We start from the raw sequence: 23,725 nt of genomic DNA on the forward strand, positions 1-23,725 counted from the left end.
TTGAGTTGAAAACTGTTTGATTTCAGTTTCTAACAACCTGCTAATGCTTATAATTTCAAAAATGACCATTTTTTTGGTCTTTATTAAAATGAAAAGGTTGATCGAAAAGTTTGGGGGATCTAAGAGTGTGGCAACCCAGTAGTCATGATTACTTCGAATTCTGACAATATGAGGGTCATGCTGCAGGTAGTGCAGCAAGAAGGCACTTATGTGTCTTGCGCATCTCGGAGCCCCAAAATTATTTTCCGGGCTAGATGCAGCTAAAAATTATTATTAATTTTAAATCTGGTGAAGCTTTAGTATAGATGGCCTAATAGGATCAGTGCTGCACACTGCTACAAAGCCCAAATTATTTTCCAGTCAAGATACAGATAAACATGATTAGTAATTTTAAATCTGGTGGAGCTTATTATAGATGGCCTAATAGAATCAGTGCTGCACACTGCTACAAAGCCCAAATTATTTTCCAGCCAATATACAGATAAACATGATTAGTAATTTGAAAGCTTAAAACGGTTGGTAGGGTGATTTTAACCAATCATCAAGCTTTTACTCTCCCCAGGATGACACAGGGGTAGAAAAGTAGTTTCGGATCCATGATTTGTTCATCTTTATGAACGTGAGTCTGTCTACATTATCAGTGGAGAGCCGCGTGCGCTTATCTGTCAGCACACCACCAGCAGCGCTGAACACACGTTCAGACAGAACGCTGGCTGCGGGGCATGACAAGATCTCCAAGGCGTAAGTGGCTAGCTCCGGCCATTTATCCAGATTGGAAGCCCAAAAAGAGCAAGGGTCCAGTGACACAGTCGTGGCTTCAATGTTTACTTGGAGATACTCCTGTACCATCGTCTCTAGGCGTTGACTATGTGTCAGACTTCTTGTCTCCTGTGGCCTTGCAAAGGATGGGCTAAAAAAGTGGTGAAATGATTCCGCAAACTTGATGTTACCAGCAGATACTGTGGTTCTGTTACGGTTTGAGTGCTGAACACTTGACGGTCCCACGGTTGGCAAGTTGGAACTGTGAGATTCACTACGTGCACCACTGGTATTTTGTGGAAAAGCACATGTAAGATTCTGCAACAGTCTCTGCTGATACTCCTGCATGCGTGCATCCCTTTCTATGGCAGGAATAATTTCTGCAAATTTACTTTTGTACCGGGGATCTAACAGTGTGGCAACCCAGTAGTCAGGATTATTTCTAATTCTCACAATTCGAGGGTCATGTTGCAGGTAGTGCAGCAAGAAGGCACTCATGTGTGTTGCGCATCCAGGAGCACCAAGTCCCTGTTGTGTTGGTGGCGAGGTAACAATCATGCTTCCTTCCTCTGTCCTCTCCCCCCAACCTCGCACAACAGAAATGTGATCAAGGTCTCCCTCATCTGATGAGTCTTCCATCAGTTCGTCCTCCACTTCTTCCTGGGCTCCTGCACCTTCCTCACTAGTTTGGCTGCTACCATGCGCCCTGGTAAAACCATCTCCCCCACCCTCACATGCCTGCCGCCTTGGTGCTGCCGACCATCTGGACCTTGCAGATGTTAGCCCTTCCGCATACAACTCCTCCTCCTCTACTTCCTCCACCTCCTCTTGTGCCACCACCTGACTCCGAATTCTGTTTAACATGTGCTCCAGCATGTAAATCACCGGAATAGTCATGCTGATAATGGCATCGTCAGCACTAAACATCTTCGTCACCATTTCAAAACTGTGCAGAAGGGTGCATAGGTCCCTGATCTGAGACCACTCCTCCAGCGTGATTTGCCCCACCTCTGAATCTCGTTGGCCCAGGCTATACGTCAGAACGTATTGCACCAGGGCTTGTCGGTGCTGCCACAGTCGCTGCAACATGTGCAGAGTTGAATTCCACCGGGTAGGCACATCGCATTTTAGCTGGTGAAGTGGCAGGCCCAACGACTTCTGTAGAGATGTAAGTCGCTGAGCTGCGGGATGCGAACGGCGAAAGTGAGCACACAGCGACCGTGCCCTCTGCAGAAGGCCATCTAGTCTGGGATAGTGGGCTAAAAATTGCTGGACAACCAGGTTCAACACGTGAGCCATACAAGGCACGTGTGTGACATTGCCCCGGCGAAGGGCCGCACCCAGGTTTGCAGCATTGTCGCACACGGCCTTCCCTGGTTTCAGGTCCAGTGGAGACAACCATTCATGAAATTGGTTCTCCAGAGCTGACCACAACTCCTCAGCTGTGTGACTCACATTTCCCAGACATTTCAAAGTAAAAACCGCCTGATGACGTTGAGCCCTACTGCCAGCATAGTAAGGAGGTGTGCAGGATCCCTTCTGCGCAGTTAGAAAGCTTGTGGCATGACCAGACAGGCTTTGGGTGCAGGTGGAAGACCGAGAGGAGGTTGAGGAGGCAGAAGCAGTGGAGGAACTTTGACATAAAGAGGATTGACGCCAACTCGTGGGGACGGCAAGACTTGGACAGCAGCCCCTTGTCCTGCTGTCACCATAGTTACCCAGTGCCCAGTCAGCGACATGTAACGCCCCTGTCCATGCCTACTCGTCCAAGTGTCTGTGGTGAAATGCACCCTGTCACACACAGAGTTTCTCAAAGAAGCGGTGATGTTGTGTGCGACATGCTGATGGAGCGCAGGCACACCTTTCTTTGAGAAGTAGTGCCGACTGGGCATCTGGTACTGGGGCACTGCGACGGACATAAGGTCTCGAAAATCCTCTGTGTCCACCAGGCGGAAAGGCAGCATTTCTGTAGCCAAGAACTTGCAGATGGTGAAATTCAACCTCTTAGCTTTCTCATGGCTAGGAGGAAATGGTCTTTTACTTGTCCACATCTGAGGGACCGAGGGCTGGCTATTGTGCTTAGACGGGGTTGATAAGGGTGTCCCCGGCAAACTGCCGATCTGTGAGGAAGATGCAGGCGGACATGTTAGGTTGCCTTGATCCAAAGGTGGTGCTATCGATGTCGGACAGCGCTCAACACCAGCTGGTGTTACCACCTCCAAAGAAAATGATGACCTGCCAATCACGCTGGCTGTTGCGGGTAAAGAGGTGGCAGGTCTGCGCCCCAAAACAGGTGTGACTGCTGTCCCCCCAGTCACAGATGATGAAGAGGCCGCGGATGCACAAGATATGGCAGACGGTGGTTGGCCCGGCCGGCTAGGCCGCATTGTAGCACACTGAGCTTCCCACTGCAACTTATGCTTCATGTCCATGTGCCGGTTCATGCATGAAGTACTCAAACTATGTATTTTTTGGCCTCTACTTAGCTTTTGCTGACAAATGTTACAGATAACACGAGTTGGGTCATCTTTATCGATCTGAAAAAATGCCCAGGCTATGCAAGGCTTAGCACCTATGCGACCTGAAGAGCCACCACGACTTGTGGTGAGAGGCAGAGTTGTGTTTGAGGATGCAGTTGTTGACGTGCTTCCAGTACTACGTCTCTGTCCAGGAAGGCGCAACCTTACCTCGTCGTCACTAGCATCTTCCTCCACCTCCTCTGCTGACCTCATCTCTTGGCTGACTGTGGGTTGACAGTAAGTGGGATCTCCAACCTCATCATCATCACCCTGTGCGTTATCACACCCGTCGTCCTCAGAGCCAACCTGTTCCTGCCCTGACAAAAAACTAAAGTTGTCGCTCCAATCAGGTATTTGAGTCTTATCATCGTCTTCCTCATTGTCTCCACCAACAGGAGTTACAGTTTGGGAATGAGGGTCTACATTATGGTCAGAACCTTCTGCGTCTGGTCCTGGATCCGACTCATAAAGATTCTGGGCATCAGTGCAGATCATTTCCTCGTCTGGATTCACAGAAGCGCTGGAGTCGACCTCTGATTCCCAGGCTATAGTATGAGTAAACAGCTCTGCAGACTCAACCATCTGTTCTACCTCATACTCAGACGGGCAGCTGGAGATTTGGGAGCTGTGAGGAAGCAAGTGTGATTGGGGTGACACCTTTGAGGACTGGAGTATTTGTGATGTTGAAGTTGATGTGGAGGAGAGCCCACTTAAAGGAGCACTTGATATCCGTTGAAGCACCTGCTGTTTTTGTGCCTCATCTGGAATTTGTAGCGATTGGCGTGGCCGTAAGAAAGGGATCTTATCACATTGTCCGCTAAAAGAAGTAGACATTTTAGTTTGGCTGGAAGATGGTCTTTCTTCTGCAGATGTTACTGTTGCTTTAACACCTACCCCACGGACACAACCTTTTTTCCCCTTCCCAACACGCCTATTCCCCTTTCCACCAGCAGCAGGCCTTTTTCCACTCATGTTGGTGGTTAACTAATTAACAACTCTGGAGTTGTTTGCACAAAAAAACAATGGATGGGAACCGAGCAGAGCTGAGTGGCCAAACTGTGGTATTAGGCCAAAACTATTGGCTGGGTTAGATGCAGAAAAAAATTATATTCAATTTGCAACCTGATGGAGGTCAGTATAGATGGACTAATAGAGAAAGTCCCACACACTGCTAGAAGGCCAAATATTTTTTCAGAGCTAGATGCAGAAAAAAATATATTCAGTTTGCAACCTGATGGAGGTCTGTATAGATGGATTAATAGAACAAGTCCCACACACAGCTAGAAGCCCAATATTTTTTCAGAGGTAGATGCAGAAAAAAATATATTCAGTTTGCAACCTGATGGAGGTCAGTATAGATGGACTAATACAACAAGTCCCACACACAGCTAGAAGCCCAATATTTTTTCAGAGGTAGATGCAGAAAAAAATATATTCAGTTTGCAACCTGATGGAGGTCTGTATAGATGGATTAATAGAACAAGTCCCACACACAGCTAGAAGCCCAATATTTTTTCAGAGGTAGATGCAGAAAAAAATATATTCAGTTTGCAACCTGATGGAGGTCAGTATAGATGGACTAATACAACAAGTCCCACACACAGCTAGAAGCCCAATATTTTTTCAGAGGTAGATGCAGAAAAAAATATATTCAGTTTGCAACCTGATGGAGGTCTGTATAGATGGACTAATACAACAAGTCCCACACACAGCTAGAAGCCCAATATTTTTTCAGAGGTAGATGCAGAAAAAAATATATTCAGTTTGCAACCTGATGGAGGTCAGTATAGATGGACTAATACAACAAGTCCCACACACAGCTAGAAGCCCAATATTTTTTCAGAGGTAGATGAAGAAAAAAATATATGCAGTTTGCAACCTGATGGAGGTCAGTATAGATGGACTAATACAACAAGTCCCACACACAGCTAGAAGCCCAATATTTTTTCAGAGCTAGATGCAGAAAAAAATTATATTCAATTTGCAACCTGATGGAGGTCAGTATAGATGGACTAATAGAATGATGCTATGCCCAAAAGATTTTACTTCACTAGGTGCAGTAAAAAAATTGGTATTCTATACACAGGTGGTATATCTTGCAACACAGATAGGCTACTCCACTGACTAACACACTCTGCAATAGGCCAAAAAGGATTAGCTTTGCTAGATTCAGCCAAATGCTGCGAAAAAAACTTGCACAGCACTGGCACAGACCTGCCTGGCAAAAACTGATAGGAACTGATGTAACCTAGTCCTGAAAAGGACTCCAATTACAATTAGTCTTTACTCCCACAATCTATCTATTTAAGAGCACAGACCTGCCTGATAAAAGTCGTAGGAAATGCTGTAACCTAGTCCTTAAAAGGACTGCAATCACAACTATTCCCTACTCCCAAGCTATCTGTAGATTTGTGCGAAAATTGGCTTGAAATTAACAAGGCATAGCGCACACAGCAACAGCGGTGCCGTCTAACACGCAGTTGCAGCAGTGAGAAAATGGTGGCGACGGGGAAAATGGCTTGGTCTTATAGGGCAAGGACATGTGACATACACTGTCAATGACACATGCCCTTGCTTGTGTGAAAAAAAGCACTTCGCTCCGTGTGTGCGCTGCTGATAGGCTGACAGATTGCACCTCCCCACTGTAAATGCGGGAAAGAGAAAAAAAAAATGGAGATCTTAATTGTTCCTGCAGAGATCCATCCCCTGCCCCTCCCCCCACCCCGCTGTACACTCAAACTGCGTATTAACATTAATTTTCATCATTACTGAGAAAAAATCCAGTTATGATTTTGGTGCACGAACAGTTATCGAACATAACCTCGAACAGCCGAATTTTTCTCAAATTGTTCGTGTTCGCCGAACGGCTCGAACACCGCCCAAAATAGCTCGAATTTGAGATTGGCGAACAGTTCGAGTAGAACAACGCTCATCTCTAGCCTTCAGTGTGAATGTACAATTTTCATAGTCATGAAAATACAGAAAAATCTTTAAATGAGAAGGTGTGTCCAAACTTTTGGTCTGTACTGTATGCGATATGCATACTCTCTGGCAGAACTCGTCTAGTGGGCGCAGCCTCGCTGTATACAAGTGTAGGGAGCAGAGTGCAGCCATCTAGTGGGTTTGGCAGTCCAGTGGGCGTGAATGTCTAGTGGGTGCGGCCTCGCTTTATACACTGGTATGGCGTGAGGCCGTGCCCCCTAGACATTTTCTAGCTGGAAGTATGCATATAGCATACATCACTGCCGTTCCCGGCTCGGAAACCGGCAAATCCTTGCAGTGCACAGTGCGTCCACTGGAGGTATTGAAAAGTCTTTAATTATTTCCAATCCTATGCATATGCCTACCATTCACACATGCTATCAAAGTTTGATCAATGGGTTCCAGAACCATCATAATGAGAGTGGCATTCAAAAGAATGGACACCGTGCAGTATTAGGCACAGTGGCTCCTAAGGTTAGACCATCAATGATATTGTCCTATGTAACTTCTTCCACAAATTATTTATAGCCTATATCAACATGTGAATGAATATTTAGTTTGTTCTGTGTGTGTTTCTCAAATTTACTGTATAAACTTCATAACGGAGTGTTTATTGTTAAAGTTGGGCTTAACATATCGGGATTCACCTCCCTCTTAGTGTTGATCATATTGCCCTAATATAATGTGTAGAAATAAATGTACAGTATAATAAAATCTATTGCATATTTTTATGTATTTGGTGTTTGCAGGATGAAAAGTAATCTTTAATCTGTATGTTAATGCTATAGTCCATGTGTAGGGTAATGAATATTGATAACTGTATGTTCTTCTCTTGCAGAATGTTGACAAGTGGTCCTTTGATGTTTTTGCACTAAATGATGCTAGTGGCGATCATGCACTTAAATTCATCTTTTATGAATTACTCACACGTTATGATTTGATCAGTCGCTTCAAGGTGGGTGACTTCGAACATACTTTAATTTTTAAATCTATGTTACTAAACCACTGATTCAGAATTAAATATTAAGTGATATTATAATGAAAGACTAGATATATTGCTTAAAGTCATTATGCAATTTCATATGAATCACTTGGAAAATGATTTTGAGTCTAACTTATCTAAAGTAGTTTGCCTGTTATAAACTGCTAATGTTCATTTAACTTTGCTTTAAGAAAATATATCTTTTACCCTTTTACACTGCACTTTTTAGAAGATACTATGTTTCACAACTCTCATCTCTAAAACTGTGCTATAATCATTAAAAAAGTGGTAAAGTTTTCCTTGACTCAGAGTCAAGTTCTAAAAATGGTGTGTTGTCAGTAGTGTTAAGAGAATTTGTTCGGCATTTCAAATTCGTGTTCATGTTTGGGGTTCTGACTTGTTCACGCCAAAAAATCTGCTTCTCCCATGAACATCCCTGATTTGCCATGCTGTCACGCAGATGACAAATTCGCTCAACACTAGTTGTCAGTCAAGATGACCTTAGTTACATCTGTATATTATACAAGGCTAAAAATGTAGTCTCTTTGAGGTGTTTAATGGTCAATTTTCAACAACTAGAACTTTAATACTTGAATTGGTTAAAACATGCAGATTTGTCAGATCTTGGTGGAATCTGCATCAATTGTACTTTAATTAAATGTGTAGTACCATGTTTGAATCACCTATCCATAGAATAGGGGGTAACTACCCCTTGGCTGAGGTCCAACAACTGACCTCTGCAGAACCCCATCTCTGACTACAGATTTTGTACTTATTATAATGTTATATTCGGTTCTGGAGACAAAAAAAGATAATTAATTTCCCCATGGACTTTACTGCAGATGGTGAGGCCCATACATTATTTTTGTTGGTTTGAGGCTCAAACATCATTTTGGTCTGCTTAGTGAGGCCCCAATAGAAAAAGATTGTAAAGCCCTACTCTATGAGACTTCTGGAGACAGACAAGTACAGCTCGATCTCTGCTCCATTCAGACAGTATTCTCGGGATCTATTGGGACCCCATTGAATGTACATCATTCCCCATCCTGTGGATAGGCGACAATGTCCAAACTTGATACAGGCTGTTTTCTTTTCTTATTTTACATCAGCATCTCTCTTCCTTTGGTGTTTAATGTACATCATTCCATTCTACCTCATACTAATAAAGGGAATGATCTTAAGATAGGGCTTTGTGGAGATGTTTCAATGCAATCCAAAGTATTCCTCTGTACTTTTAGCTAGATGGCTAAAATTGGAAAGTCGTCATGCAGAACATCTTCATGTAGCCACAGATGAAATTGATACTTACAGTTCAGAGCAGGATAGAAATCATTGCTCTTTGCTTCCTCACTACAGATTAAAATTCTTGTCAGTGAGAAAACTCTTAATTAATTTTACTGCCTGGTTTGATCAATGACATTATATTTTATCTTGGTACTGTCTAGGTGTATAACTTATTTGCTTTACTTTAAAGGGTAACAATTTTTTTGAATTTTTGTCCTTTTGATTCATAATTAAAATGTTAATTAAGTTTAAATTCTTGATCATACAAATTTATATAATTATTTTTCCTTTTTACAGCAAGTATAACAAAGGCCATATAATGACTTGTATTTATTTAACTGATATTATGTCAAAACAAAGTTTTTAGATAGTATAAATATCTTAAAGGGTTGTCCACTACTCGGGCAACCCATCCTCAATCACCTTATTCTCCCATGTAAAATAATAACAGCCTGTACTCACCTCTGGTGTCAATGCCATTCCAAAAATGCCAGCACCAGGTCTCCCGAGCTCGCATGACGTTGTTATGCCACATGAGTTCTGCATCCAATCAGCAGCCACTAATGAGCCACTTCACTTCTACTTCCTTTTGATGAAACTGACATCCAAAAGAAGTGAGAGCTGCTGCAGCTCTCTAACTACCTCTGAATGTCAGTTACATCACATGAGCCCCGGGAGACCCAGCGCCAAAGTTGCTGGAACTGGAGATGAGTATAGGCTGTTATTATTTCATGTGAGAGAATATGTGTATTGAGAGCAGGTACTAGACAACCCCTTTAAGTAGTGAGATCACTTACTCACTCTAAATATATGTATATGCAAAGGCCCGACTTCATCAATGCTATTTCTTCACTTTCCTGGAGTAATTTTCTCCTTTAGTATATTTTATATTTGAGCCCTATTCTCTATACATTTTTCACCATGTTTTAAGTTTTTAAGTTCTTTTTTAAGACTTTTCTTTTCTTCTACAACTTATCTTATCCAAATATTTTAGACAGATTAATGAAATGCAACTTTTGCCAAAAGTTGCATTTTTTTTGTAGCATCTCAGTCCAGTTTCCCCCTGGAGAAAAGTTTCAGGAGGAGTTTTCAATTTGGTGCAATTTTAGGAACACATAACTTTTTAAGGTATTGCAAATTTTGGTGCTAGAAAGTCTCAAAATCTGGTTAAAGACAAACAAAAAATAAGAAAAGTTACTTAGTGAAATGATGAATTGGGGCCAATAACTTTATAAAGCCTGAAAATTTTATGTTAGAAGAGTTATGGTTTTAATATTGGATGTAAAATGCTGATTTTTAATTCCTGACACATGGAAAATACAATATACAGTCATACACCTGCAGGGCTGTCTTTAACATGTTTATGACAACTTGTTATAATGTTGTTCTGTGATTCTCTATTTCCAGTGCATTGTCTAGGTGATTAAGTATACATTTAGCAGAAATACTAGTTTAACATTCAAGTTGTTTTTCCTGCAAAAACACTATTTTTACTTGATGTCTACTTTAAAATGAATTTCGTCTTACTGTGTAAGAAGAATTTACAGCACTTTATAAAACATTATTAAAATTCTATTCACTGTAGATTTCTACTAGAAAGATGAAAAAAGAGACAAATCCCGATTACATTTAGCCGAGTGTTATTTAACCCCTTAAGCCCCGCGGGTGGTTTGCACGTTAATGACCGGGCCAATTTTTACAATTCTGACCACTGTCACTTTATGAGGTAATTACTCTCGAACGCTTCAACGGATCCCCCTGATTCTGAGATTGTTTTTTCGTGACATATTGTACTTCATGATTGTGGAAAAATTTCTTCGATATCACTTGCGTTTATTTGTGAAAAAAACGGAAATTTGGCGAAAATTTTGAAAATTTTGCAATTTTCAAAATTTGAATTTTTAAGCCCTGAAATCAGAGCGATATGTCACACAAAAGAGTTAATAAATAACATTTCCCACATGTCTACTTTACATCAGCACAATTTTGGAACCAAAATTTTTTTTTGTTAGGGAGCTATAAGGGTTAAAAGTTGACCAGCGATTTCTCATTTTTCCAACAAAATTTACAAAACCATTTTTTTAGGGACCACATCACATTTGAAGTCACTTTGAGAGGTCTTTATGACAGAAAATACCCAAAAGTGACACCATTCTAAAAACTGCACCCCTCAAGGTGCTCAAAACCACATTCAAGAACTTTATTAACCCTTCAGGTGCTTCACAGGAATTTTTTGAATGTGGAAGAAAAAAATTAACATTTAACTTTTTTCACAAAAATGTTAATTTAGACCCAATTTTTTTTATTTTCACAGGGGTAACAAGAAAAAATGGACCCCAAAATTTGTTGTGCAATTTCCCCTGGGCACGCAGATACCCAATATTTGGGGAAAAAATACTGTTTGGGCGCACGGCAGGGCTCGGAAGGGAAGGAGCGCTATTTGACTTTTTGATTGTAAAATTTGCTTGAATAATTAGCGGACGCCATGTTGTGTTTGGAGAGCCCATGTGTGCCCAAACTTTGGAGCTCCCCCACAAGTGACCCCATTTTGGAAACTAGACCCCCCAAGGCACCTTTCTAGATGCATAGTGAGCACTTGGAACCCCCAGGTGCTTCACAAATTGATTCGTAACAATGAAAAAGTGAAAAAAAAAAACACTTTTTCATTTTTATGAATCAATTTGTGAAGCACCTGAGTGTTCCAAGTGCTGACAATGCATCTAGATAGGTGCCTTGGGGGGTCTAGTTTCCAAAATGGGGTCACTTGTGGGGGAGCTCCAATGTTTGGGCACACAGCGGCTCTCCAAACGCAACATGGTGTCGCTAACAATTTGAGCCGATTTTCCGTTAAATTTGTTAGAGGACACCATGTTGCATTTAGAGAGTCCCTGTGTGCCCAAACATTGGAGCTCCCCCACAAGTGACCCCATTTTGGAAACTAGACCCCCCAAGGCACCTATCTAGATGCATAGTGAGCACTTGGAACCCCCAGGTGCTTCACAAATTGATTCGTAACAATGAAAAAGTGAAAAAAAAAACACTTTTTCATTTGTATGAATCAATTTGTGAAGCACCTGAGGGTTCCAAGTGCTCACTATGCATCTAGATAGGTGCCTTGGGTGGTCTAGTTTCCAAAATGGGGTCACTTGTGGGGGAGCTCCAATATTTGGGCACACAGCGGCTCTCTAAATGCAACATGGTGTCCGCTAACAAATTTAACGCAAAATTGGCTCAAATTGTTAGCGACACCATGTTGCGTTTGGAGAGCTGCTGTGTGCCCAAACATTGGAGCTCCCCCACAAGTGACCCCATTTTGGAAACTAGACCCCCCAAGGCACCTATCTAGATGCATAGTGAGCACTTGGAACCCCCAGGTGCTTCACAAATTGATTCGTAACAATGAAAAAGTGAAAAAAAAAAACACTTTTTCATTTTTATGAATCAATTTGTGAAGCACCTGAGTGTTCCAAGTGCTCACAATGCATCTAGATAGGTGCCTTGGGGGGTCTAGTTTCCAAAATGGGGTCACTTGTGGGGGAGCTCCAATGTTTGGGCACACAGCGGCTCTCCAAACGCAACATGGTGTCGCTAACAATTTGAGCCGATTTTCCGTTAAATTTGTTAGAGGACACCATGTTGCATTTAGAGAGTCCCTGTGTGCCCAAACATTGGAGCTCCCCCACAAGTGACCCCATTTTGGAAACTAGACCCCCCAAGGCACCTATCTAGATGCATAGTGAGCACTTGGAACCCCCAGGTGCTTCACAAATTGATTCGTAACAATGAAAAAGTGAAAAAAAAAACACTTTTTCATTTTTATGAATCAATTTGTGAAGCACCTGGTGGTTCCAACTGCTCACTATGCATCTAGATAGGTGCCTTGGGGGGTCTAGTTTCCAAAATGGGGTCACTTGTGGGAGAGCTCCAATGTTTGGGCACACAGGGACTCTCTAAATGCAACATGGTATCCGCTAACAAATTGAATGGAAAATCGGCTCAAATTGTTAGCGGACACCACATTGCGTTTGGAGAGCTTCTCTGTGCCCAAACTTTGGAGCTCCCCCACAAGTGACCCCATTTTGGAAACTAGACCCCCCAAGGCACCTTTCTAGATGCATAGTGAGCACTTGGAACCCCCAGGTGCTTCACAAATTGATTCGTAATAATGAAAAAGTGAAAAAAAAAACACTTTTTCATTTTTACGAATTAATTTGTGAAGCACCTAGGGGTTCCAAGTGCTCACTATGCATCTAGATAGGTGCCTTGGGGGGTCTAGTTTCCAAAATGGGGTCACTTGTGGAGGAGCTCCAATGTTTGGGCACACAGGGACTCTCCAAATGCAACATGATATCCGCTAACAATTTGAGCCGACAATTTGTTAGCGGATATCATGTTGCATTTGGAGAGTCCCTGTGTGCTCAAACATTGGAGCTCCCCCACAAGTGACCCCATTTTGGAAACTAGACCCCCCAAGGCACCTATCTAGATTCATAGTGAGCACTTGGAACCCCAGGTGCTTCACAAATTGATTCATAAAAATGAAAAAGTGTTTTTTTTTTCACTTTTTCATTTTTACGAATCAATTTGTGAAGCACCTGGGGGTTCCAAGTGCTCACTATGCATCTAGAAAGGTGCCTTGGGGGGTCTAGTTTCCAAAATGGGGTCACTTGTGGGGGAGCTCCAAAGTTTGGGCACAGAGGGGCTCTCCAAACGCAATGTGGTGTCCGCTAACAATTTGAGCCGATTTTTCCATTCAATTTGTTAGCGGATACCATGTTGCATTTAGAGAGTCCCTGTGTGCCCAAACATTGGAGCTCCCCCACAAGTGACCCCATTTTGGAAACTAGACCCCCCAAGGCACCTATCTAGATTCATAGTGAGCACTTGGAACCCCAGGTGCTTCACAAATTGATTCATAAAAATGAAAAAGTGTTTTATTTTCACTTTTTCATTTTTACGAATCAATTTGTGAAGCACCTGGGGGTTCTAAGTGCTCACTATGCATCTAGATAGGTGCCTTGGGGGGTCTAGTTTCCAAAATGGGGTCACTTGTGGGGGAGCTCCAATGTTTGGACACACAGGGGCTCTCCAAACGCAACATGGCGTCCGCTAACAATTTGAGCCGATTTTCCATTCAATTTGTTAGCGGACACCATGTCGCGTTTGGAGAGCCCGTGATGTGCCTAAACAGTGGAGCTCCCCCACAAGTGTCCCCATTTTGGAAACTATACCCCTCAAAGATTTTATTAAGGTGTATAGTGAACATTTTGAACCCAGAGGTACGGCACATTATTTGTTTACATTAGGTCATCATATTGAATAAGTTTTCATTATTCTTGAGCGCAAGTGCTCGCTACTTGAGTTTGCATCGGGTACTCAGGTATGCACCATGTACAGCGTGTGCTCGAGTGACATGCTCGAGTCCCTGCTCCGCATGTTTCACGGTTATTAGACATCCAAAAAAAAACATGCGGGGATCGCTCGTGCATGGCAGGCAATCCCCGTAAAGTTTTTTGGCCGCGAAGCATATGGGGCAGAGACTCGAGCATGTCACTCAAATACCCACGATACTAAATGCATACCAGAGCACCCGATGCAAACTCAAGTAGCGAGCACTTGCTCTCAACACTAGTCGCCATATCGTCATCTTTTTTTCTTACTTTTGAAAAAAATCCCAACCCCAGCCCTAACCCTAGCACAACCCTAGCCCCAGCACAACCCTAGCCCCAGCACAACCCTAGCCCCAGCACAACCCTAGCCCCAAACCCAGCCCTAACCCTAGCCCAATCCTAACTCAAGAGTTTATTTTTGACGCCGTTCCTTGTGCGGTATAAGTGATTAGACGACTTTATTCTTCGGGTCGGTGTGATTACAGCAATGCCAGAATCATATGGGGTTTTTATGACTGACAGCTGTCACACACTAAAAGACGCATTTTTTGTAAAATCTAGTTTTTGCATCGCCATATTTTGAGAGCTATAATTTTTCCAAATTTTGGCAGACAGTCATGTGACGGCTCGTTTTTTGCGGGATGACTTGACGTTGTTATTGGTGCCATTTTCAGGCACGTGACATTTTTTGATCGCTTTCTATTCCGATTTTTGGGAGGCAGAATAAACAAAAACCAACAATTCAGGAATTGTTTTTTTTTGTTTTTTTTTATTCTGTTCCGCGTGTGGTAAAATTGATGAGGCAGCTTTACTCTTCGGGTCAGTACGTTTACAGCGGTACCACATTTGTATAATTTTTCTATGTTTTGGCGCTTATACACAATAAAAGCTATTTTATAGAAAAAAATATTTTTTAGTATCGCTTTATTCTGAGAGCTATAACTTTTTTATTTTTCGGCTGATGGAGCTATATGGCGGCTTGTTTTTTGCGGGACGAGATGACGTTTTCAGCGGTATCATTTTTATTTATATGCGTCTTTTTGATCGCGTGTTATTCCACTTTTTGTTTGGCGGTATGGTGATAAAGCATTGTTTTTTGCTTGGTGTTTTTTTTTTTTTTTTTACCGTGTTCACTGAAGGGGTTAACTAGTGGGACAGTTTTATAGGTCAGGTTGTTCCGGACGCGGCGATACCAAATATGTGTACTTTTATTGTTTTTTTTTTATTTTTTTTATAATAATATTTATTGATGGGTACATTATATTTTTATTTTTGGTGTATTATTTTTTTTATTTTTTTATAATATTTTTGCACATTTTTTTTTTTTTTTTTTTCCACTTTCACACAGTTTATACACTTTATTACTTTGTCCCACTCTGGGACTTTCACTTTTTTTTTTCTGATCGCCTGCATGGCACAGGAATGGAGCACCATCCCTATGCCATGAAGGCTGTCAGAAGTGCACAGTGTGAAGATTGCTTGGAGATGCACTGCGCATGTCCAAGCAATCTTCCTGCTCTCTGGTGACCCGGATGTTGTCATGACGACATCGGGTCGTCATGGCAACACCCGGGAAGCCTTTGCAGACTGCGCTGGAAGCCGGAAGAGGAGGTGAGTATCGGCGATCACCTCCCCTTGCCCCCGCAATGCCGCGATCGACTTCGATCGACTTCGATCGCAGCATCGCGGGGGTTAATGTGCTGGGAGCGGTGCGTGACCGCTCCCTGCACATAGTACCGGGTGTCAGCTGTGACAATCAGCTGACACCCGGCGGCGATCGCGCCCGCACAGCCTGTGTGCGCGCGCGATCGCCATGACGTACTAATACGGGTCTGGCTCTTAAGTCCCAGGGCACAGACGCGTATTAGTACGTCAGATGTTATTAAGGGGTTAAAGAGGATTTTCATGCAAATCCTAAAAATATCTATGTATTAGTAAATGAGATGTAATGGAAATTACCAGATTCTGGTAATTATGCATCCTCTTTCTATTCAGTTGCAAACGTAAGGTTGGACACAAATAGGCCTATATTGATTTTTGAAAAATCCTTAAGAAACTACTTGGTAATTAAATTTCCATTAATTTAAAGATGATTTGTCAAAAATCTTTGCTGTCTTGTCTAAAGGTAGCATAACATAACATGCTGCACTATGACCCAAAGCCTCGCAAAATATTATTGTGCTGTTTGGCTAATTGCACTTAATAGTGAGCTCGAACTGTGATTTTATTTTTGAAGGGTAGTGCTTCTTTGCCTCCTGCCCCTCTCAGAAAAGACTGATAACTGTCGTGTATCTGTATGCTTATGTGACATCCATCAATACAACAAAATCATAACTTAAATCTGTGATGTTTACTGTTAGGTCATATTAGACAAATGACATTGAGCTAATAATTATTTTTTTTTACTATAAAGTCCAAATTTCCAACAGGTGTATAAAAAAAGTCAAAATTTCAAATATTTTCATGGTAAATAATTGATCTCATCCTTAAAAAAGCACTCCCAATAGAAAATGTTATCCCCTAAACCTAGATAAATATGTCTGTAATGCAGTGTAGTTTTATTAAAATACTTACAGTTCACCATCTTACCTAGTTTCCAGTCTCACTACGGTCCTCTTCTAGGACACTGGACATCAAATTAGACTTGCTGGATCACATAGGGATTTATGTGTGGACTAGAAGTTGCTTTCACAATGTAAGCTTATGCAGTCAACATTGATGAAAGTAGCAGCGCCTCACACAACAGTTTCTGCGTGAGCCAGCAAAAGAGATGAGCACTCACATGACCCTGAAGAGGACTAGTACGGCGCTGGAAACCGGTAAAGGCAGCGATCGGTAAGTATTTTATTATGACTACATTTTAGACATAATTAGAAAGGTTTATGGGATAAAAAGGTTGCTGGGAATGCATCTTTAATCAATCATTTTAATTGCTAATTGGTTATGAAAGCAAATTGTAATTATGCTAATAAAGCTGAAATGTTTATTCTGTTTGATAAGGCATATACACTGAGTTTTATTCTTTTTGTTCAAAAGAAACATATTATCTTGATTCCGCCTATCAGGGTGTCTGGTCGCAGTGAATGACAGTTCTGCCATCCAATCTAGGACAGGGGCGTGCTGAGTTGTCAGTATATGGTGATGGACAGCTCAGCCATCCAATCGGATGCTGGGCGTGCTTAGCTGTCAGTGTCTTGAGTGACAGTTTAGCCATCCAATCAGGGCCAGGGCATGCCAGGGCTTCATTCATTTGTCACCCTGTTTGGAGAAATGGCCTGGCTATTTAGTCAGCTCCCTGCCTTAGATTACTGACAATTGTAGCTTTGCTCAAGACCTGTGTGTATCCTCAGTGCTCCTAGTTTTGTATTCTGATCTTTGTTGCTCGACTTTGGATTTGCCTTTGACCTTGCAGTTGCCTAGCCTTTTTGTCATGATCTGCTACTTTCTTTGAATTTTGAGCTGGAACTGTTAACTGACTACAGCTTTGTCTCACACCTCTGCCTATGACTTACCCTCTTGGCCTTTGATCTCAGACCTCTTGACTACCCAGTCTCACGGATTGTCTGTGAGTAGTGACTAGCGTCACACAGTCTATTGTGTTTTTCCGTAGAACTTAAATAATAGATATCTACCGTAATCAAACCAGGACAAACTGGATCTTATTTTACTCACTGCAGAATATCTACAAAAACTAACAAGAAGAATGACAAATACAAAACACAAAGGCTTTAATTTATTTAACAGTTATTGCCTGCTAGAGCCTAACTGTTAATGCAAAACAGTTAGGCTCTTATTTATTTAACAGTTATTGCCAAAATTCTTGCTTAAATCTGTTTCAAATGTTCCAAAATGTTTGTAAAAGTGGTGTAAATAGCAACACAAATGTACCCCAGTGCCGGACTAGAGTGCATTTCTTGCAGTGGTGCACAGCAGCTGAAAGATGCACTAAATTCATGAAGGAGGTGTTAAGTTCTTGAATTCCAGAGTTTGAGTGTACCATAATAAGCTATAATCATATTTTTCTTATTCTTTTATGTTACTGATTTATGTGCTATTATTCTACACTTTTGTATTACCATGTTTATCTAAATTTAAATGCTATACCTTTTCCAGGTCAAGCTTCTACAAACTTTTGTTTGTAATATTTTATTAACTGTCAATGAATCGATCTATGTTCTGTTGTCCACAAATAATATCCAGGTGTCTAAACTATTTGAAATATGCATAATATATTTAGGAAAGGAACAGGGAGGAAAAGTAATTTTAAAATTACATGGTCGACAAATATAGAACTGATTTTGGTGTGTAAAATAAGGTTTTAGTAGTGCAAATTTGCATATGTGCACTGGCACTAAATAGACCAAAAAAGATGCTGCTATCCCAAATGGCACACAGGAGTTGACGACCTTGTTCCAGAGTTTGCATCAGGGCCCTTTAGTTTAACCCCTTCACGACCTATGATGTATAAGTACGTCATAGGTCATGTATACCCCTTTCATGCGGGCTCCCGTTCTGAGCCTGCATATTTCCCGGCACAAGACAGCTGATTTGATCAGCTGACATGTGCCCCTAACAGCCGTGAGTGGAATCGCAATCCACCCACGGCTGTTAACATGTTAAATGCGTCTGTCAATCTCTAACAATGGCATTTAACATGATCACGCCAGAAGCGTGTCATAAACTCCACTCATTGGTGCCCCTGTCACTTAATTACCGGGCGCTGATGGGTTGGCATGACAACTGGGGGTCTGCAGAAGCCCCCCATTAAGCCCTGCTATGTGTAACAGAAGCGATCAGAAGATTCCAATGTCAAGAGTATTGAAGCAAGCAAAAAGTGTAAAAAAAAAGTGTTTAAAAATATTAAAAAATGTTTAAAAATATGAAAGTTCAAATCACCCTCCTTTTGCCCCATTCAAAATAAAACAATAAAAAATACACATATTCGGTATCACTGTGTTCAAGAACGCTCGATCTACCAAAATATAAAAAGAATTAATCCGATTGCTAAACGGCGGTAACGAGAAAAAAAATCAAAACGTCAGAATTACGTTTTTTTGCTCACCGCAACATTGCAATAAAGTGCAACAGGCGATCAAAAAATTTGATCTACCCCAAAATGTTATCAAGAAAAACGTCAACTCGACACACAAAAAATAAGCCCTCATCCAGCCCCAGATCCCAAAAAATGGAGACCCTACTGGTCTCGTAAAATGGCGCCTTTTTTTTTTTTTTTTACAAACTTTGGAATTTTTTTTTTTTTTAAATTACCTATACATGTTTGGTATCTACAAACTCGTAATGACCTGGAGAATCATAATGATCAGTCAGTTTTAGCATTTAGTGAACATGTAAAAAAAAAAAAAATTGTGGAATTGCACTTTTTTTTGCAATTTCACCGCACTTGGATTTTTTTTCCTGTTTTTCAGTACACTATATGGTAAAATTAATGATGTTGTTCAAAAGTGCGACTCGTCTCGCAAACAACAAGCCCTCACATGGTCATATTGACGGAAAAATAAAAAAAGTTATGGCTCTGGGAAGAAGGGGAGCAAAAACAAAAACGGAAAAATGGAAAATCCCAAGGTTGTGAAGGGGTTAAAGATCCTCTTCTGAGTGTAGAAAAGCAGTATAGCGGTCTGTTAAAATGGATGAAGAATGAATGCTGTAATCTGTTTGCTCTGGGTAGTCGATTCTGTTTTTTTGTCTACTACTTTTCTTTTTATTATACATTGTTAGATAATGTTCTTAAGTTAATTTTATCTTGGTCTTCATCAGAAATAAATATCTTCTTTTTGTCTTCAGTATGTGTTATGAAAGTCATTGCAATGATATTTTATTTAATTAAAAATGCACAAGCAAAAAATGTTATATTTATAGAGAACATGTCATAAGCTTTAAATGTATGTTCATTTCCCTACAATAACATGGAGAAATATTTTGTATTAATAGTATACCATTCTCTGTGCTAGAATTACACTATTTTCAATACGTTATGTGCATTTGTGGTGGAGGATAAGGAGCATGTGTGTTTCCCTCTATATGGTACAATTAAATGTGTTGTCACATCAAGTTAAGTCATTCTTTTAGAACTGCTGATCTTTATGGCCAAGCACTTGTAATTCCTGACAACCAGCTGTTAATATAAAAATATATGCCTTGAACATTTTCTCTGCAGTACCAGCTACAGGAGAAGTATAACATTACAATATTACATGGTCTATTTGATTAGGGGGAGTTTTTCAGAGGGGATGCCTACTGTTCTGATTTAAAAAAGTGGTTGCATAGGGAGCTCTTTCTATGACATTCATATGCCCTTTTTGGACATAATGATGAAGGTTCTTAATGACCCAATATAACCATGAGCGATAACGAATTTCCTGGTGTTTATATTTATGTATTTATTTTTTAATAAATTCATTAATGCTTTAATCCAATGGGATTGGACACATGGACAAAGCTCTTTCTTTAACCAACTTCTAACAATCTTCTTAAATATAGCAATTTTATAACTTAATGGTTTTAGTTTTGTGTCATAATGCATCATTAAGTAAAACAGCTATTTTGTAACCTGTTAGAAAATGCATGCATTGTAAGATAGAGCCATGATGCTTCATTAACAACTCCACACTTGCTATCTTAGTCATTGCTCTAATTAGATTGTAAGCTTGATGAGCAGGAACTAAGAAGAACAATTTCAGAAAGGTATGTACCTGATATCAATGTATTTTGCATTACTGATTGTCCTGCTTTGCGATATATGCATTTATGTTCCACCTGAAGCTGTATTGCTTGCAAGATGTGACACCTTTTACTGGATCACAATAAATGCTGCATGGATGCAGCTGCACATATGGTTTACAGGAATTTGGGAAATGTGGTCCTGACAATCTGTGTGCAGCATCATCTGTGTTTTTTTGTTTCATTAAAAGGTGTCACATTTTGCAAACAATTTGTAATTAAACATAGCAGGAGAGATGCACATGTCCATTCCTTCATTTGACTAGAAGAAATATTGATGAACCACCCTTCTTCCAGTCTCCGTCTCTGAAAGCCTGAATTACTTAATTGAGGCTATCTGTGTAGCCTGCTCTTATGACCCGGCTACCCATGTAACCCTTTTACAGTAGTTCAGATCAGAACCCTGGACAGCGCAACTCTCAACACAGCAGCCCCTAAACTTCAGAAATCCGGTTTACTGGAGAACCCGTATAGAGAATTATACTAACAGGCTCCTGTCTAGTTAAATTAATTTACATACAGGGCAAATGATAGGGTTATTTAACAGATGTAGTAAAGATTCGTATTGATAGCATATGTTACTAACATACTGACATTGTATGCCTGCATGCCATTCTTTTACTGTGTTTTTCTCTGTTATTATTTCTTACCTGCATAATTTTATTTTATTTGAATACTAAATATGGGTTTAGGTTTTTATGAATATAGTGTCTTGGTTTCAACAACTAAAAAAGGCCTGGTTTCCCAATAAATGGCCATGTATTTTTTCTTCTTTCCTCCAGAGTGATAGTTAGTGTTAGGATAAATGATGCCGGAACCGATGGCATTTTTGTTGTTATATGGACACGTCCCAGAGCAGAATTATAAAATGTTTGCTGCTGAACTAGTGAACCATGTATAGAAATTGTCATTAATTGTGACAAGCTGAGACACAACTGATATATAGGAACCCACCCTAAGTTAATCTACATCTGGCAACATGCCGCTTTAATTTACTCACTAAAATGTAGCAGCATAGATAAATAGTCCAGAGCATTTTTGTAGCTAGTGTATATATCACTTTTATATGTGTACAACTAAAAGACTTAACAGCAGCCCATCTGAAGTGTGAGAACCACTGTGGTTAGTAATCATTTTGGATGGTGAAAGGAGAGAGTAAAAGGAGCAGTAAAAAAAAATTTGCATAATGGAGTGGAAACCAAACTAATATTTCAGCTCTGAGTCCCCTAAGCCCATTGAATATATTCAATGATGCTAATAGTAATTAACCTCTGGACAGTTACCTTGGAAATACATACTTACATAATTAAAAGGCATATACTTAGCAGTTTTTACTTAAAATTATCTTTGATTTGAGATGAGCGAACTTGTTCGGAAAACATTCGCCAATCTCATAGTTGGCACGAACATTTGGATTCCTGAGCATTTTCCTCAAAGTCTGCAATATTCAGCCAAAGTTCAGTAAATGATCAAATTTCCACTAATGATTTAACTAGGACTTTGGCTGGCATAGTGGTGCTGTATGATTAGTGGTGGGGACTTGTTTGATGAGGGGAGGGAGTGGGGAGAGGTCAAAGGAGCGGTGGACTGTTATTTTTTTTATTTTTCTTAACTTAATGTGTGGAGATTTTGGCAGCCTATCAGGGCGCAGAAACCATCCACAATGTCCAGACATAAGAGCTTGTGTCATTGGCTGCCGAAGTCACATGTCCTTCTCCATTTAAAAAGCGGGCATGTGGCTTCAGCGCCATTTTGTCACTGTAACACCGTAGTGATGCTGCCGCTGCCAGTAGTCAGATAGTTATCTAGGCGGTTAATTGTCAACTAGTTCAAATAGGTAGGATCCTGTGCCAAATCGTCCATATTCCAGCATCTAAATCCCATGTACTAATTGTGTGGTCCAGACACCAGTCCACAGTTCAGCATCTAAATCCTTTGTGCTAATTGAATGGGTCAGAAACCAGTCCAAATTTCAGCATCTAAATCCTTTGTGGTAATTGTGTGGTCCAGAAACCAGTCCAAATTTCAGCATCTACATCCTTTGTGCTAATTGTGTAGTCCAGACACCAGTCCTCATTTCAGCATCTAAATCCTTTGTGCTAATTGTGTGGTCCAACCAACAGTCCACATTTCAGCATCTACATTAAATCCTTTGTGCTAATTGTGTGGTCCAGACACCATTCCAAATTTCAGCATTCAAATCCTTTGTGCTAATTGTGTGGTCCAGACATCAGTCCATATTTCAGCATCTAAATCCTTTGTGCTAATTGTGTGGCCCAGCCAGCAGTTAAAATTTCAGCATCTACATCCTTTGTGCTAATTGTGTGGTCCAGACACCAGTCCACATTTCAGCATCTAAATCCTTTGTGATAATTGTGTGGTCCAGTTAGCGTTCCAAATTTCAGCATCTAAATCCTTTATGCTAATTGTGTGGCCCAGCCAGCAGTCCACATTTCAGCATCTAAATCCTTTGTGCTAATTGGGTGGTCCAGTTAGCTTTCCAAATTTCAGCATCTTAATCCTTTGTGCTAATTGTGTGGCCCAGCCAGCAGTCCAAATTTCAGCATTTAAATGCTTTGTGCTAATTGTGTGTTTCAGACATCAGTACACATTGCAGCATCTAAATCATTTGTGCTAATTGGGTGGTCCAGACACCAGTCCACCTTTCAGCAACTAAATCCTTTGTGCTAATTGTTTGGTCCAGCCAGCAGTCCAAATTTCAGCATCTAAATCATTTGTGCTAATTGTGTGGCCCAGACACCAGTCCACATTTTAGCATCTAAATCCTTTGTGCTAATTGTGTGGTCCAGTTAGCGTTCCAAATTTCAGCATCTAAATCCTTTGTGCTAATTGCATGGTCCAGCCAGCAGTCCAAATTTCAGCATCAAAATCCTTCATGTTAATTGTGTGGTCCAGACACCGGTCCACATTTCAGCATCTAAATCCTTTGTGCTAATTGTTTGGTCCACACATCAGTCCACATTTCAGCATCTAAATCCTTTGTGCTAATTGTGTGGTCCAGCCAGCAGTCCAAATTTCAGCATCTAAATCCTTTGTGCTAATTGTTTGGT

The 23,725-nt window shown here is 40.8% G+C and overlaps 1 protein-coding gene across 5 annotated transcripts in view; it reads left to right on the top strand.

Moving 5' to 3' along the window:
* PDE1C (phosphodiesterase 1C) overlaps positions 1-23,725 on the top strand; it is a 1,470,255-nt gene that overhangs the window by 1,069,837 nt on the left and 376,693 nt on the right. For all 5 annotated transcript variants that reach the window (XM_073678287.1, XM_073678290.1, XM_073678289.1 and 2 more), the window contains one exon: positions 7,099-7,215. In XM_073678287.1, the coding sequence (XP_073534388.1) occupies positions 7,099-7,215 (117 nt within the window). The remainder of the gene's footprint in view (positions 1-7,098; positions 7,216-23,725) is intronic.

This window comes from Phyllobates terribilis, unplaced genomic scaffold (assembly GCF_046119375.1).
Source record: "Phyllobates terribilis strain yellow unplaced genomic scaffold, ASM4611937v1 Scaffold_4__5_contigs__length_816908805, whole genome shotgun sequence".
Classification (NCBI taxonomy): domain Eukaryota; kingdom Metazoa; phylum Chordata; class Amphibia; order Anura; family Dendrobatidae; genus Phyllobates; species Phyllobates terribilis.